The sequence below is a fragment of the Sitodiplosis mosellana genome, unplaced genomic scaffold (assembly GCF_009176505.1).
Source record: "Sitodiplosis mosellana isolate CC-2019 unplaced genomic scaffold, AAFC_SMos_1.0 Smas_scaffold_1, whole genome shotgun sequence".
NCBI lineage: Eukaryota > Metazoa > Arthropoda > Insecta > Diptera > Cecidomyiidae > Sitodiplosis > Sitodiplosis mosellana.
The window spans coordinates 4686173-4700059 of record NW_022595244.1 but is presented as its reverse complement, the minus strand read 5'-3'; the positions used below and the strand labels follow the sequence as shown (position 1 = coordinate 4700059).

At 36.6% G+C, this 13887-nt stretch overlaps 1 protein-coding gene across 1 annotated transcript; it reads right to left on the bottom strand.

Moving 5' to 3' along the window:
- Positions 1-7310: 7310 nt before the first annotated feature.
- Positions 7311-8332, bottom strand: LOC129569136 (neuropeptide-like protein 31). The gene is made up of 2 exons (XM_055447662.1): positions 8132-8332; positions 7311-7878 (listed from the first exon to the last, which is right to left on the bottom strand). Exons 1-2 carry the CDS (start codon positions 8141-8143, stop codon positions 7519-7521), a joined length of 372 nt encoding a protein of 123 aa, XP_055303637.1. The 5' UTR covers positions 8144-8332; the 3' UTR covers positions 7311-7518.
- Between the last annotated feature and the right edge of the window lie 5555 nt (positions 8333-13887).

Genomic DNA, 13887 nt, shown 5'->3' with positions numbered 1-13887 from the left:
TCATTGTTCTAAGTGTCACTATGTGTGACTTGACAAATATTAAAATGGTCATAGAATAACAGTCGCAAATGTACCAAGGCTACATTGATTGTTAAAAAGACTTCGCAGACAAAAACAATCATTCAAACTTAACAGACTTTAGTAATTAAAGCGACAATTTGTCAACTATTATGTAAAGTTTTTATCCATTTCGGTGTGATAAAGCCTTTTAAAATGAACGAAAACACTGTTACAATTGACCTGTGTGTTTGAAATCGAATGAAAAATGCATGCATATCGAGAAATAGTTTGAATCGCCTTCAAGGTGGAAAAAAGGCAAATACAGAGGACGTTTGAAAGCTGTTCGCTTTCCATCACTCCATAGCAAGTCTGTCCATTTGATTTTCCATGCGAAACAAACAAATATTGGTTTTGTTATTGATTGATTTTCTGTTGGAAAATCCAAACAAGGCGAACCGTTTAAGCGTTGCGTCAATTCAAAAGCCGCAATAAAATCATAAAACCATTAAAAAGCAAAACTTTTATCCAGTTCATGGTATGAACTTAATGCGACATTGTCATCGAAACTGGTGAATAGTCAATACCGTCGAAAGTAATTTTGTGCATTTAGAGCATTTTCAGCGGTTTTCAAGTTTTTTTTCTCTTCTCTTTGGTTTATTTCTTTTGTTTTCGTTGCGACATTTTCGGTTTGCATCAATTGAGTTAGTCAAAATATCATTGAAACTTTCGATAGACTTTGTTATACGTTGTCTATATTTGGAGCAGTTAACGCGACCACTTACCATTTCCACCGCCACACTCACAATAAACTACCATGGTTCGGGTGGTAGATGGAAACAAAGTTTGTCGATTGCGTCGTCTGCATCAAAGAGAACCCAAACAAAAGAATTAAAACTTTCGATTGCTTCATGCGATTTGGGTTGGCAATAAGAAAATTGGTGTTGCGATACTTTTTATTTAGTTTTCGGATAATTCTTTTTATTGTCGTCACAATAGTTAGCTCGAATGGGATTTTTATCGTGTGAAAATCGTTCGATGCAAGTCGGAAAAGCGTTTCGCAAAAGGGGATTTAGTATAAGAGCAATAATCGGAAATCACATCTCGAATGCCATTCAAGTGCTCCCTAAACACCAATTTCGACAATGGTCTTAAGATTTACGATGAACGCCAAATTTGACTGCTGTTGGTGTTATTTTGTGCGTAGGAATTTTAGCGTTTGATTGTTGAGTGTTGAATGTTGGTTTGGTTTCAGTCGGCTGCTAATATTGTGTTTGCACATAATAGGTAACTTCAACTCCCACCGACCAATTTACAAGTACATCCATTGACACCAAGAGTTTGATTGAACAGTTTTTTTTTTGACTCATTGAGAACAAAGTGACGACAATGACACTTTTAAATTATTCACCGTTTGAAAGACAATTCTTAGATTCTTCTTAATTGTCTTCTAAAGACAAATACGGAACATTTTCCATCAAATCATAGCAAGTATCTCTTCATTCGATTTTCCAACACTCGTTTCTACATATAAAATAGGGACTTTGTTGGTGTTTTTTTTCACTTGTATTTCAAAAAGGGAGCACATTGCCATTCATTTTTGATTGCATTTGGACTTACAGCAGGCAATTTCATTTTGAACACACTTGTATGGTGCTATTTTCATCTATACTAGGTAAATATTAAATATTGAAATTGACTTTAGCCGAAGATTTTCATGTAAACCTTGCAAGAATTTTCGAATTGTCAATCAGGAATGAATTAGCACTCATCCGTGCATTTCGCTTTTTATTCGTCTTTATTTCGATATCATCTTTCATTTTAACGTGTCTCTTTATCTCTCATCGTCATTGTATCGGCTCAAAGAGATCCACTTTGCAACAATGTAAAAATGTGTGCAAATGTCGTTGGAAAATGCAAATTACAGAGGCAGACATTCATTCATTCAGTGAGCGGGTTCTCGCATGTGATGACGGCTGCTCCCGACTTTTCATTGCTCCCATTCGTTTGCCGGTGTGTATCGTAATTTGCATATCACTTCAGGCGCACTCAATTTGTTAAACAATGCTAATTTGACTAATTTTAAGTGGTTGTTTACGATAGCATGAATGGATCAAATGGCGGCATTCACATCAATTAAATTATCACGAACATTTGCAAGCCAAAATGATGTTCATTTGTACGATGCACGTAGTCATTATTTGGATTACTGAAATAAAATGCCGAGATTCCAGAAATTTTTAGAGTCCAAATGTAATTCAGAGAGAGGTAAATCAGTCAAAGTATGGGAAAGCAAAAGAATTACAATATGGAATATAGTATTAAAATGTCTTCTTGAGGACCTTTTGGTTTCATTCCTTTGCATTTAAACATAAATTGAAAATCTTAACATTCGCATTATGTATCGTTCGCAAAAAACCACCACTATTTAATTGAAAAGCGAGAGGGTGTGTAAAATTTCACGATTCGATTCCAATTTGAAAGAAAAAAATCAATTGAACCGTACCAATAAAAATTGGATTCCCTTTATGGATAACCGAAGAAAGGCTGGAATAACAACGTAATTAGTGATTGATTTAATTGCACGTTTTCTTTTTTGTCTTCAGTTTAAACGATACATTTGTGCGGTATCAATGGTAGCCAATAAAATGAAGTGATGTTGGTTTTAATTGGTAGCGATAGCAAGCGGGACTTTGCCTCGAAAATTGATGCGATTGAATAAATTTTCGTTTGGCGCTTGTGCATTGTGTTTTATTGTTTGGAAGAGAACATTCAACATATTCGGAAAGCGGTAAAAGGGGGAATTCGGGAAACATCTCATTTAAAATGTGCAAAATGCATAAAAAGCGGCCCGTTTGGAAGAAAGCATCGGCAAATTTTATGTTAAACAGGAGGTAAGAGTCGTTTGGCCGACCAACAAAAATAATTAAGTCTCGAGGTTAAGGTCGGATGGATATATACAGTAGACGCTTTTGGAGATGAACAAAAACTTTCATTCATAGTGGTAGTGTTTCGATGTTCGGCCAAATACATCACGAATCCAAAAAGCGAACATAAAAATCGACGCATCCAGTGGAAGAAAATCAAAAAAATCAAGCAATAACAATGAAAACCAGGAGTAAATGAGAAAACAGCACTGTCGAAAAGGGGAAATGAGAGAGAGGGAGAGAGAAGGTGGAACCGCTTCGATGGATAATACTAGAGTCGAACGCATCAATTACATTGCATTTCACATGTCGAAGTTAAACGGGCGAACGCTTAACACAAAACCTTGCATCGAAAAGAAACGGCGATCAGCAATATACAGATCGCGTGCAGATAATTGCCAATGTTTGAATGCGATAATTATATTTGAATTTGCATTGTGCGCTCGACGGAGTGTCGGTGTCGAATCTGTAATCGTGCACCACACGGATGTTTCACGAGCATATATATTCAAATTATGCTTTTAATGCATTCAATCATTGTTCGATGGGTACATCTTTTGTGTGTTGCTCATTTTTTACATTCGCAAGCAGAAGCATTAGCAACAGCAGCAGCAGAAGCAGCAGCAGAAGCAGCAGCCGCTGACTGCACCAAGCGTCCATATCGTCGCTCTAATTTTCCGTTTTATCGCTGTTTGGCTACCTTTTTCCACATGAATTGAACTCACTGTGTAAAATACAACTGAAATTGAACGAACACAACCGGGTTTTTTGCGCCCGCCTTGAAAACAGTAAAACCATTTTATGACATGAGCTTCAACGTTTAATCAATGCTGAAAAACATTCGATTTGTGTACTTAATGCGCGGTTTATATTTATTTTTTAAACGCTTTTTCCCCCATTCTCTTTTGCCCAGCCATTTGGTTTTGCAAAATATTGATTCATCGGCAGACGAGAGCAGGAAAAGGGAAAAACACCATTTGAAAGGCCGTTTTAATGCTTGATATGCCGTTGATGCACTAAATATATAATGATGTAATGCACTGAGATGATGATAATACTTTCGATTTATCGTCCTACTTCTTTAGTGGTGCATTCGGATTTTGGATGTAGTTGGTTGGAGCCAGGTCATTTGGTATAGTTGGTTTCATTTTAAACTACTTTCGCTCATGAAAATCTTGTGGGTTTTCACTTGGTGATTAAAAATGTTCATGTTTTTATAGTCATTTTATCACATTTTAAGGGTTTGAGTATTAATGCTTCATAATTTTAAATTCATAATAGAACCACAGTGTGGTTACCATTTGTTAGTAAATGTCAAAAATTTAACGGTTCACAAGTGGTTAACGGTACCTTTGTTGCATGGTAAAATTGTGCGAACATGAGCCGATAAGGGACCGTATCATTCTTTAATCAAAACCGTTTCTGTTAGGTTCCACCTAATCGCCATCAATCACCTCATCAGCGCATTTCTTTTTTGGCCCATTAGAAAGTCAATAGGGTTTCGTGTGTGTAAAATCAAAAGAAAAAATAGTTGATAATGACTCGGAATGATAAAATATAAACAGGAAGAAAAAAAGCCGTTCTCATGCATGAAAAAGATTATTAGTTTCTTAGCCATTTTTTTTCAATTTAATTAAATATCCTCAGCTGTAGCAAATTTTACCGTTCTTTTTTCCACAGGAAAAAAAACCCACACATTTCCCTGTGATCACGCGAAAAAATATGGCATCGAATTTACTTTCACTCGACCGGCCAAATCTCGTGATGCAAGAAATATGATTTTTTATGATAACGGGACACGACACACAAACGAACAAAAAAAAATCGTTGATAATAATTTTCAAAACGAAAGCAGACAGATACTCATATTGTTCAGTGTGGCGAATGGAAATTGTTAAATCAATAATTTTTGCAGGACGTCACGATTTTTTCAATAAGGAACGCTTAATCAGCTGCTGTGCTTGTGCCAGCACGGATGATTGCTTTTAAATTTTCGCTCTCAAAATTAGATGAAACGATTCGATAGGCAAGATGTGATGCAGTTTGTGTGAATCAAACTGATCGGCATATGGCTGAGTTAAGTCAAGCGGAAATTTTTCGGAATTTTTAATAGAAATGGATATACAAACACCTAATTGATAAATGATTGCCAAAGCATGGTGAATCACTCAAAACGCAATTTAGTTGCGACGACAAATTCAAATGTGTTTCCCTTTCGGCTCGGTTCTTAATGCGATACCGATGACAGATGACTTTTCGTTTAATGAAGCGCAAACAATGGTTTTTTTTGAGAAATTTATATTTAATTTGGACATAAAATTTGATATGATTATTTACTGACGTCAAGTTCTGCTAATGTGAATGTTTATTAAATTGAAGAAAAAAATCGATTTTTTTTGGTAAAAATAAACAAAAAATGGATCGAAAATCATACGCAACCATTTTTATTAAAAGAATCACAGAATCAGTTTAAAGTATTTACTGTCCAAGGATTTGAATTATACATGTAATCATGATGTATATTCAATTCATGTATGGAAAAAAAATCCAAGTTCCAAATTTCAATCGCTTGAAAAAAAATAAGTGTTTAAAAAATCAACATCCGTAAATTAAATGCCGACCTTCTGCAGTCAGTGCCTTCATTCCAAAATTCACATGTGAATTTGGTTCTGAAAAGCGATGCGAAAATGGTACGATTGTACAATGTACATTGTACATTGCGACTGAAGTGGCACTAAATTACGCATTTCCTTGTGTGCTCCGGATGCAAAGAGACTAAAGCAAATAAACCGTACAAGATGAACGAACAAATGGTGATGACTTTACAAGAAGCACACATGTTCTTTCATTGATGAACTGAAAACGCGCACCCAAAAACAAATGAACGGCAATGTTATTATCACTTTCTTTCTTTCGATTCCCCCTCTAGGTTTGTTTTGATGGTTTCACCGCCGCTAGCATTGTGCCGTGCACACACATACGCACAACGTACACACACAACATGAGTCAATTAATCTGCACAAACATTGTGCAAATCGTTACGCTGTTTATTACCATATATTATCCCGTATCACTGACAACGTTCCTTGTCTCGGGTGGTGTTTTGTTGGCACGGCACTTCCATTCAATTCACTTTCGTTTTGTCGTGCGGTTTTTTTCTCCGTCTTGGTTTCTCTCGACACAAGGACAATGCCAAAATGAAAAATTGAAGAATTTTTCCTCTCTTTTGAAATCCGTTTCTGAATGCTGAACCGCAACGGCAAATCGGATACACATACGTATGTGTGCTTTGCATGTGCCAGAGATAAATTCCACTTTTAATCGTCTTACATGGGATATAACGTTTTTGAACCAAAAAAACCAATGTCACCGAGCTCAAGAGCTACCCACAAGTAACAAACACATCACACAAACAACTAAGTCGTGCAGCTAGTCAAACGAATTACCGAAACGGTACATCGGTGGATATTGTCTTAGAAACGGAAATTGAGCTCTCAAGATGAGCGCCGATATGAAAACGGCCGAAATATGTAAATTTTTTCTCTCGTGCGTTGCCATTCCAAGCGATAAGCGAAGAGTTAAATCACTTTCGAAGCGAAAAATTACTTGAATGTGTTCAACATTGTCGCCGACAATTTATGGCGTTCATTCAAATGATAATAATGAAGTAAATGCCATTCCGCCACTAAATTATTTGCATCGTTGTTGGCGTTGGTGCTGTTGCTGTTGCAAGTGCTTTAGAAAATTGGTGCTAGCCAAAAATTGTGATAACTCACGACAATAACGTCGTTGTGTTTGCCATTGTGCTTTGTGTCCAAGGTGACATTTACGCGAAATAATTGCGTTCGGGATAAACTTCGGACTTTTTGGCGGCGGCAATGGTGTTGGTGGCAGTGTTCCGATTTGTTTGTAAATTATTCGCATGTGAATCGCACTCCCAAATCACATGCTGACTCATGACAATGCGGAATGTGTGTATCACAACAGGAGATGTGACTCCTTTGCCAGCTGCAGCGCGCACATACACACACACACAGCATTGCGTATGCCTTAAGATGAGCATCCAGAACCGCAGAAAAAAGGGAAAACCGAAAAATTTAAAGACCAAAGAAGATTTCATATACTGCCTAAACGACAGGTATAAATCACTGATTATTTGTTCATTCAAACGAATTAGAATGCAAACATTACATATGCTTTTCGGTATTTATTGCGTAACATTAAGATATGCAATCGTTTGAACAGAAGAAAAAACCATGACATTTGCTGTGCTCTTCGTGTAATCTTATTTATGAGGAATCGTCGGTGCAGAGTTTTAATTTAAATTCGTAACCATAATCGCCTGGCCCAGTTGTTAATTCTTCAAACGAACCCTTTATTCACACATTTCTATAGAATTTTCTTTTATTTTCTTTTCTTCCTAAAACACAACGTCTTAAATACTTAACAACAAAGCTAACATTAATTGTATGTTACGCCAAAAAATAGCGAATTTTCGACAATTTCTAATTGTAATCGATGTGCGATTTTGTTTTGAAAAAAATTCAATTAAATTGAATTTTTCCTAGAGTTTAATGTGTTCAAGTGGATTAGTTTATTTTTTGCCTCCAAAAACCAGTCCATTCCAGCCACCAGAACCATAATAACCATTTGTATATGTGTTATAAGGATTATAGGCACCTCCATATGATGAAGAGGTGTAGTAGGGATTGCTTCCATAAGTTGTTCCATAAGGATAATAACTTCCATAAGTACCATAGCCGAATCCTCCGGTATTTCCCGATCCATATGCATTGGTTCCATATCCTGAGTTAAGTCCACCGTACGTGTTGTAGCCCAAATACGCATATGGATTATATTGACCGTATTGACCATATTGACCATACTGTGAATACTGTGTATTTGTTTCCGCCAAAGCTGATACCACGCAAACTGCGAGCACACTTGATGCAATCTGATTTGGGCGTGAAAAAGAGAAAAAAAATTCATCACATTTCTGTATTCAAACGGATAAATGTTTTAAAAGTACACTTTTTTAACATTCCACACACAAAAAAAACGGTAAAACTACTAAATATTTGGAAAATAATTCAAAATCTTCCAAAGGAGTAACTGTGTCACAGAGAGTCATGGAACCTATTTACATTTTATTTTTTAAAAAATCACAAAGCCTATTGAATCGAACCTATTCTCATTGAAAATCATACCTTTAATAACATTGTACTTGTGTATTTACTCCAAACGAACTATTTTGTGTATATTGTAAATTGTCTTCTAATTTATTCAAATCAAATTTTATCAATATTAAAACTCGGTATATCACTCTATCTTTGTTGCTATTTATTTTTCAACTTCAGAGCGCTATCACTTCACTAGATGAATGTTATTGCACAAAGATTTAATGTGTTCTGAATAAAGCATTCGTTTGAATCCTTTTATATATCCGTAATGAAGCGATGGTCATGGTCGAGCTGAATAGGTACTTCCCACTTGTTTAACCTTCTGCAATTAACTTTTTTTTTCGCCATCAATTTCGTGATGATTTCACTATCAAGTGATTGTGATATGGTTTAAAAATAAACGATGGCGGTACATAATAGACATCATCTGTATTAATCATCAAAATATTTCGATCGATTGAGTCACATTGACGATTTAAAATTACAAAAAAAAGAGTTGTTTTGCTTTTGACAATAAATATTTAGATGACCAAAAAAGCGATGAAAAAAACGTGTCGTAATTTCACAATGATTCGTAAGTGCAGTCATTGGCCAAGAACTTTCCATTGAACTTGAAATGAATCACACATATTTGGATTCAGCAACAATAGCAATCGAATCATTTAATGATTCTGTTTATCGGACACAAAGTCAGAATCCGGTGAATTTAACATTGAAACTTCGGGATTGAAAGAGTCAAATCAAATCAAATTCAAATAACATTTATATTTTTCAAACATGAGGTGACCCAAAGAGGAGAATATTTCATAAATTAATAATTCAGTTCTTTGTTGGTCGACCTTACTTGTGATGCGTGAAACGTGCAACATATTAGAAATATGAGTTATATTCTTCCGACTGATAACAAACGGAACGTTCGGTTCATGTGGTCGAGAGGTTGAGGCTCATTTCATTCTTGAGCATTCTTCTGTGGCTGTCGATGCGAAAACCATGACATCCTTTGGTGAATTTCAAGTGGATTACGGATCCGAATTTCTACGATATGAAACAAACGATTGTTAATTCATGCTACAATATTCCCTTTGTTTTTCTCTCTCTCTCGAGCAGTGATGAGATAGAACGAGCAATGATAAATAAAATAGAATCGAAGTGCCAGCACATGTTTGCGAATTCATCATAATTATTTTTGCGACTTCGTGCACGCCACTTGAATTTTAGTTAAACATACAATTCAGCTTTATTCCATCACACTATCTTTCTCGACAGAGTACTTGACAGCAAAATGCTAGAAAAATGCCTCAAGTTGCCTAAGAGATTGTATTTTTATTATAATTTTGCAGCCACTTTGACGAATGGCCAATTTCGAATGCTGAGATAAACATTTGTACATTTCGTCAAGATTATACGTTTTTTTGTTCATTTTTCAAATCCGAACAGCGTGCAATATGAATAAAGGTATTTATGCCGAGGAGAAAACACCAAGAGGATTTGCTAAAAGTCGTTTTCTTCATGTGAACATAAAATGAGACATAGTATTGAATGTACATAATTCAAAACAAACACCAAAATCGAATGACTTGCTGAATGCCACTGCTGCAATGATTTGTGAGATACTAAAAATGGGCAATAGTTTGTGTCCCTTCGCAACGCAATCTATCCAATATCATTGCATCGTGTTAAATCGTTAAAATGTGCTTACGCGCCGGCGAGAGAGAGGGCGAGAGGGAGAGAGAGAGCGAGCAAGTGTCGAACACATGATGCGTATGCCGTAGTTCCCCCGTAGTTCCCCCGGTATAATTCTATTTGGTGGTCAAATATCCGATGATTTATTGAACATTCATTGACATTTCTATGTGATTTATATGATTTATGAGCTGGCATGCGTGGGAGTGTTGTGGTTTTTGGTTTTTCATCTTCGGTACCATTTTTTTTCTTCGTCTCTCCCTGCATCGGCCTCGTCACAAATGGCATTGGTTCATGGAACGAATTGCAAATTCGAATACGAGATATGGTAAGATGTTCCATAGGAAGTGTCTTAGGCAACGAGAGATAAGAGCGTAAAACATTGACTGTATTTTTCGATTAACCGTTTAAAAATTTCCATCATGACGTGCGAACGGGCGAGTTCTTCAAAATTTATGGACGTAAATCGTCATTTGAATATGCAACATTGGATGTTTTAGTAGAAAAAACATGGACATCATCAGTGTCTATTACGTGTCTCATACGAACCCTTCCACTCTTTTTTACTGCAATCCGGCTCCCTCGTCAGCAAGTATTCACACACATTCATCATTCGCCGGCAGTTCTAATCAATAAATTAATTTGGACGATTGAACAATTCCACAATTGGCTCCTTTCAATCGAATAAATAGCCGAGATTACATCGACAAATACGACAGACTTCCATAAAACACTTTCGGTCACATCTCCCCTTTTGACACATACACACACACACACATTCGAATGAACCGAACGAAAAAGATTTATTCTTATCAATACATGCCCATAATTTGTAGCAATCGTAAAAGATTTTTCATTCGTTTCAATTTGCAACCGAGAATATGGCAAAATTGTAAACTGACCAAAACAGCTCGGTGGAATACATTAGACGTATTGTTGCTGCGTATGTGTATGAATTTATCAAATTAATGAGCTTCAATCAATTTAATGCATTCGATGGGTTTGCAAACATATTTTTCGCAAATCTCGGCAAAATTTGCGCCAATGCGTGATATCAAACGCATACACACATCACCTCCTTCTTGTGGCTATACATATAATCTACTTGATTTGCTTGGTTGCCAATGGGAGAAAAACATATGCCGCAGCCTTTGGGCCAATCCGATAGATAAATGTAGTGCGATGCTAATCGTAATAACTACAGCCAAATCTGTTTGGCAATTTATTTGAGTCTTTGTCAGAGAGAAAGAAGAACCAAAAAAACTGCGTGGCTCTTTTTTTGTGCGTATTCAAATAAAGCGTCTATCGAAGACATTCTGCATTCTGCTGGGGTAATGATGGACTTATGGAAAGAAAAAAAAACTTCTTTGGTAGATCAACACATGTCGCAATATAATTTTCTCTCTCTCTCTCTCTCTCATTTCGTCAGCACAAATGCATTTCACAAGCGATTTTTCATCTATTTGCCCCAGAGCTACCGTACAATACTGCATAACCCTCAAAATTGTACACATTTACCTATATTTTCTTGGTTTGATACAGAAAAAAAGCAAACAAGTAAACACAATCATGAACCAAAATTACATGGTAAACAAAAATATATTGAAAATATTGGGCTTAGGAAATGAGCTGTTCGAAAATATTTGTTGCGAAAAATATGCCATTAACCGTTTAAAAAATAATCTAATTTTTTTTCGGTTTCGTTGGCTTAAAAATTCGTCGGTCGCTGCCAATGCATACGCAATACCAAATGCTTGCTTCTCTTTGACCGCCCACAAAATTCCAAACGAAACGTCTAATTTACGCAACGGCCACATTTTGTTTACGTTCGAAAAGGCTTCACCGATTTTACATTAATATTTTGTTGTGTTTTATCAACAAACTCATAAAATTGTTGCTGAAAAGTAAAAATAAATCCATAAATACAGTGAACCGAACAGTGAATATTAAATCTCGACAAACAAAATCTGGCAGACGAAAAAATCACACACAATGTGAATAACCAGTTAAAAATTGTAATTGTTAGTGCGCTCCGCTAACGGATTATCCGAAATTTGAATAAATTCTGATGAAATGTGTGTGCGAGCGAAGCGAACGTTCACGAAACAGTCAGAAATTGTTGAAAAAAAGTCTTAAATTATTGACATCAAGTTGATTGGATTGGGTGCGCTCAAGTATCGCGTAAGTGTTGCATATCTCGTGGCCTATATTAAAATGCTTGAAAAAACATTATCAAAATGCACTTCATTATTCTCTTCGATTCATGCGGTTAACGAAAACAAAATTTGACTGCTAAAGCCAAAATTTGACTTGACCGAAAATGCCAAAAAATGAACTACTGGTTCAGTGAACGAAGATACTAACCAATTCTCTTTGTGTTTTTTCTCTCTTTTTCTTCGTCTCTTCTTTTCATCAGTAAAAAAAACGTAGAAATGTTTAATGAGCAAATTATATGTTTGGCATCCACATCATCTATACGCACTGTAATTTTTGCCATTTCAAACTTACGAGCGTTCAGTCATTGTTATTTTTTTTTTCGTCGTTGCTTGGGCAAATTTGTGGCTGTGCGCTTTGGTTTATTGCTTTCATCACGCATGTTATGGGTGCTGCTGTTGCTGCTGCTAGTGCGGCGACGACGATGGCGGCAGCGATCATTCTGGCCAAAGTTTTGAACAGAAAAAAAATAATAAAACTGAAATTATAGCAACATACGATGATGAGATGGGCTGACTGAATTTTATTATTGAAAAAGTTCGAAGCAATATAGATGGCAAACGGTACATGGTGAAGGCAATAAGTGAATTGGCTTTGTTTATGATTCACGGCGAGCGATGGAGTGATTGATTGGAGAAGCACATAATCGCATCAGTATTCATCACAGTTGCAATTCAATCGAATGCACAAAAGTGTCGCAAAGTTGAAAAGATAATCCCTGCTGAAGTATCTGCCTTACACTCGCATACATACGGCTCAGAATAATTTCCGAAGTCAAAGCCGATTTAAAGTGGATAAAAATGTTTATCGGAATTCGTTTCCAGTCAATTTAAGCGGCTTCCGATGATTTATTGCGTACACACAGAGCGAAAGAGTAGAAAAAAACATGTAAAAATGATTCTTTTGTTATTGTTTCATGCGGATATGGCTGACACTAACCAGTAGACCGCACACTTTACCAAAAGTACGTGAATACAGACAGCAGCAGCAGCAGCAGCAGCAGCAACAGCAGCAACAAAAACACACACGGTGGAATTCCTCGAGGGCAATGAGAAAAAAATGTGGAATTACACACAAAAGTACATGCACAAGAATAAAAAACCGAGTGCTGGTTCGCACGAATCTCGTGATTTTCATGAATGAAATATTTGTATGCCCATTGATCTGAGCACGACAATGTCGTGTACGAGTGTGTAAATGTGCTTCCGATCCGATCGACTTTTCGGTGCTGTTGTCCGTTGCCGTTTCCAGTTGATTCTTTTTCCGTATGCGCTCGCGATGCATCTTTTGTATTTGTAGCGTCACAAACCATTTTCCACCTGACAAAACTCTTGACCCGAATGGCGTTTGTCATGCATAAAATTGCTACCGTTTGCCAGCGAACCAAACACAATCACCGCGACACATATATATTGACCGACCGATAAATCTCATTCACAGATATTGCGTCAAAGATTTCTTTTCATCTAAGCCTGAATGCTGCTTCTACGTTGCGGCCACAACACATACATGTGTCTCTAATCACATTTGCTGGCCCTAAAACCGTGCCAACAGCGATTTGATATGATTTATAATTGAAACGAAACTGATGTGAACACATCACGAGCGCTCGCAATGTTTGCTCTTTCTCTCCGCGTCTCTATCAAATCAACCGAGAGCCGTGTGAACTGTACACCAATATGATGCAGCCACACAATCTAACAGCATTGCAAACGAGTTTTCCAATCGAACGAGGCAAACATTCATTTTCTCACTATTGAACATTGCATGCTTTGCGGCTCTGACACATCAATTAAATGTCGGCGTTTTAAAACATGAATTATCGTAAATGTGTAACTTTTAATAATAATCATTTTGAAATGACCGGTTCTGTGTCGCTGGTCACC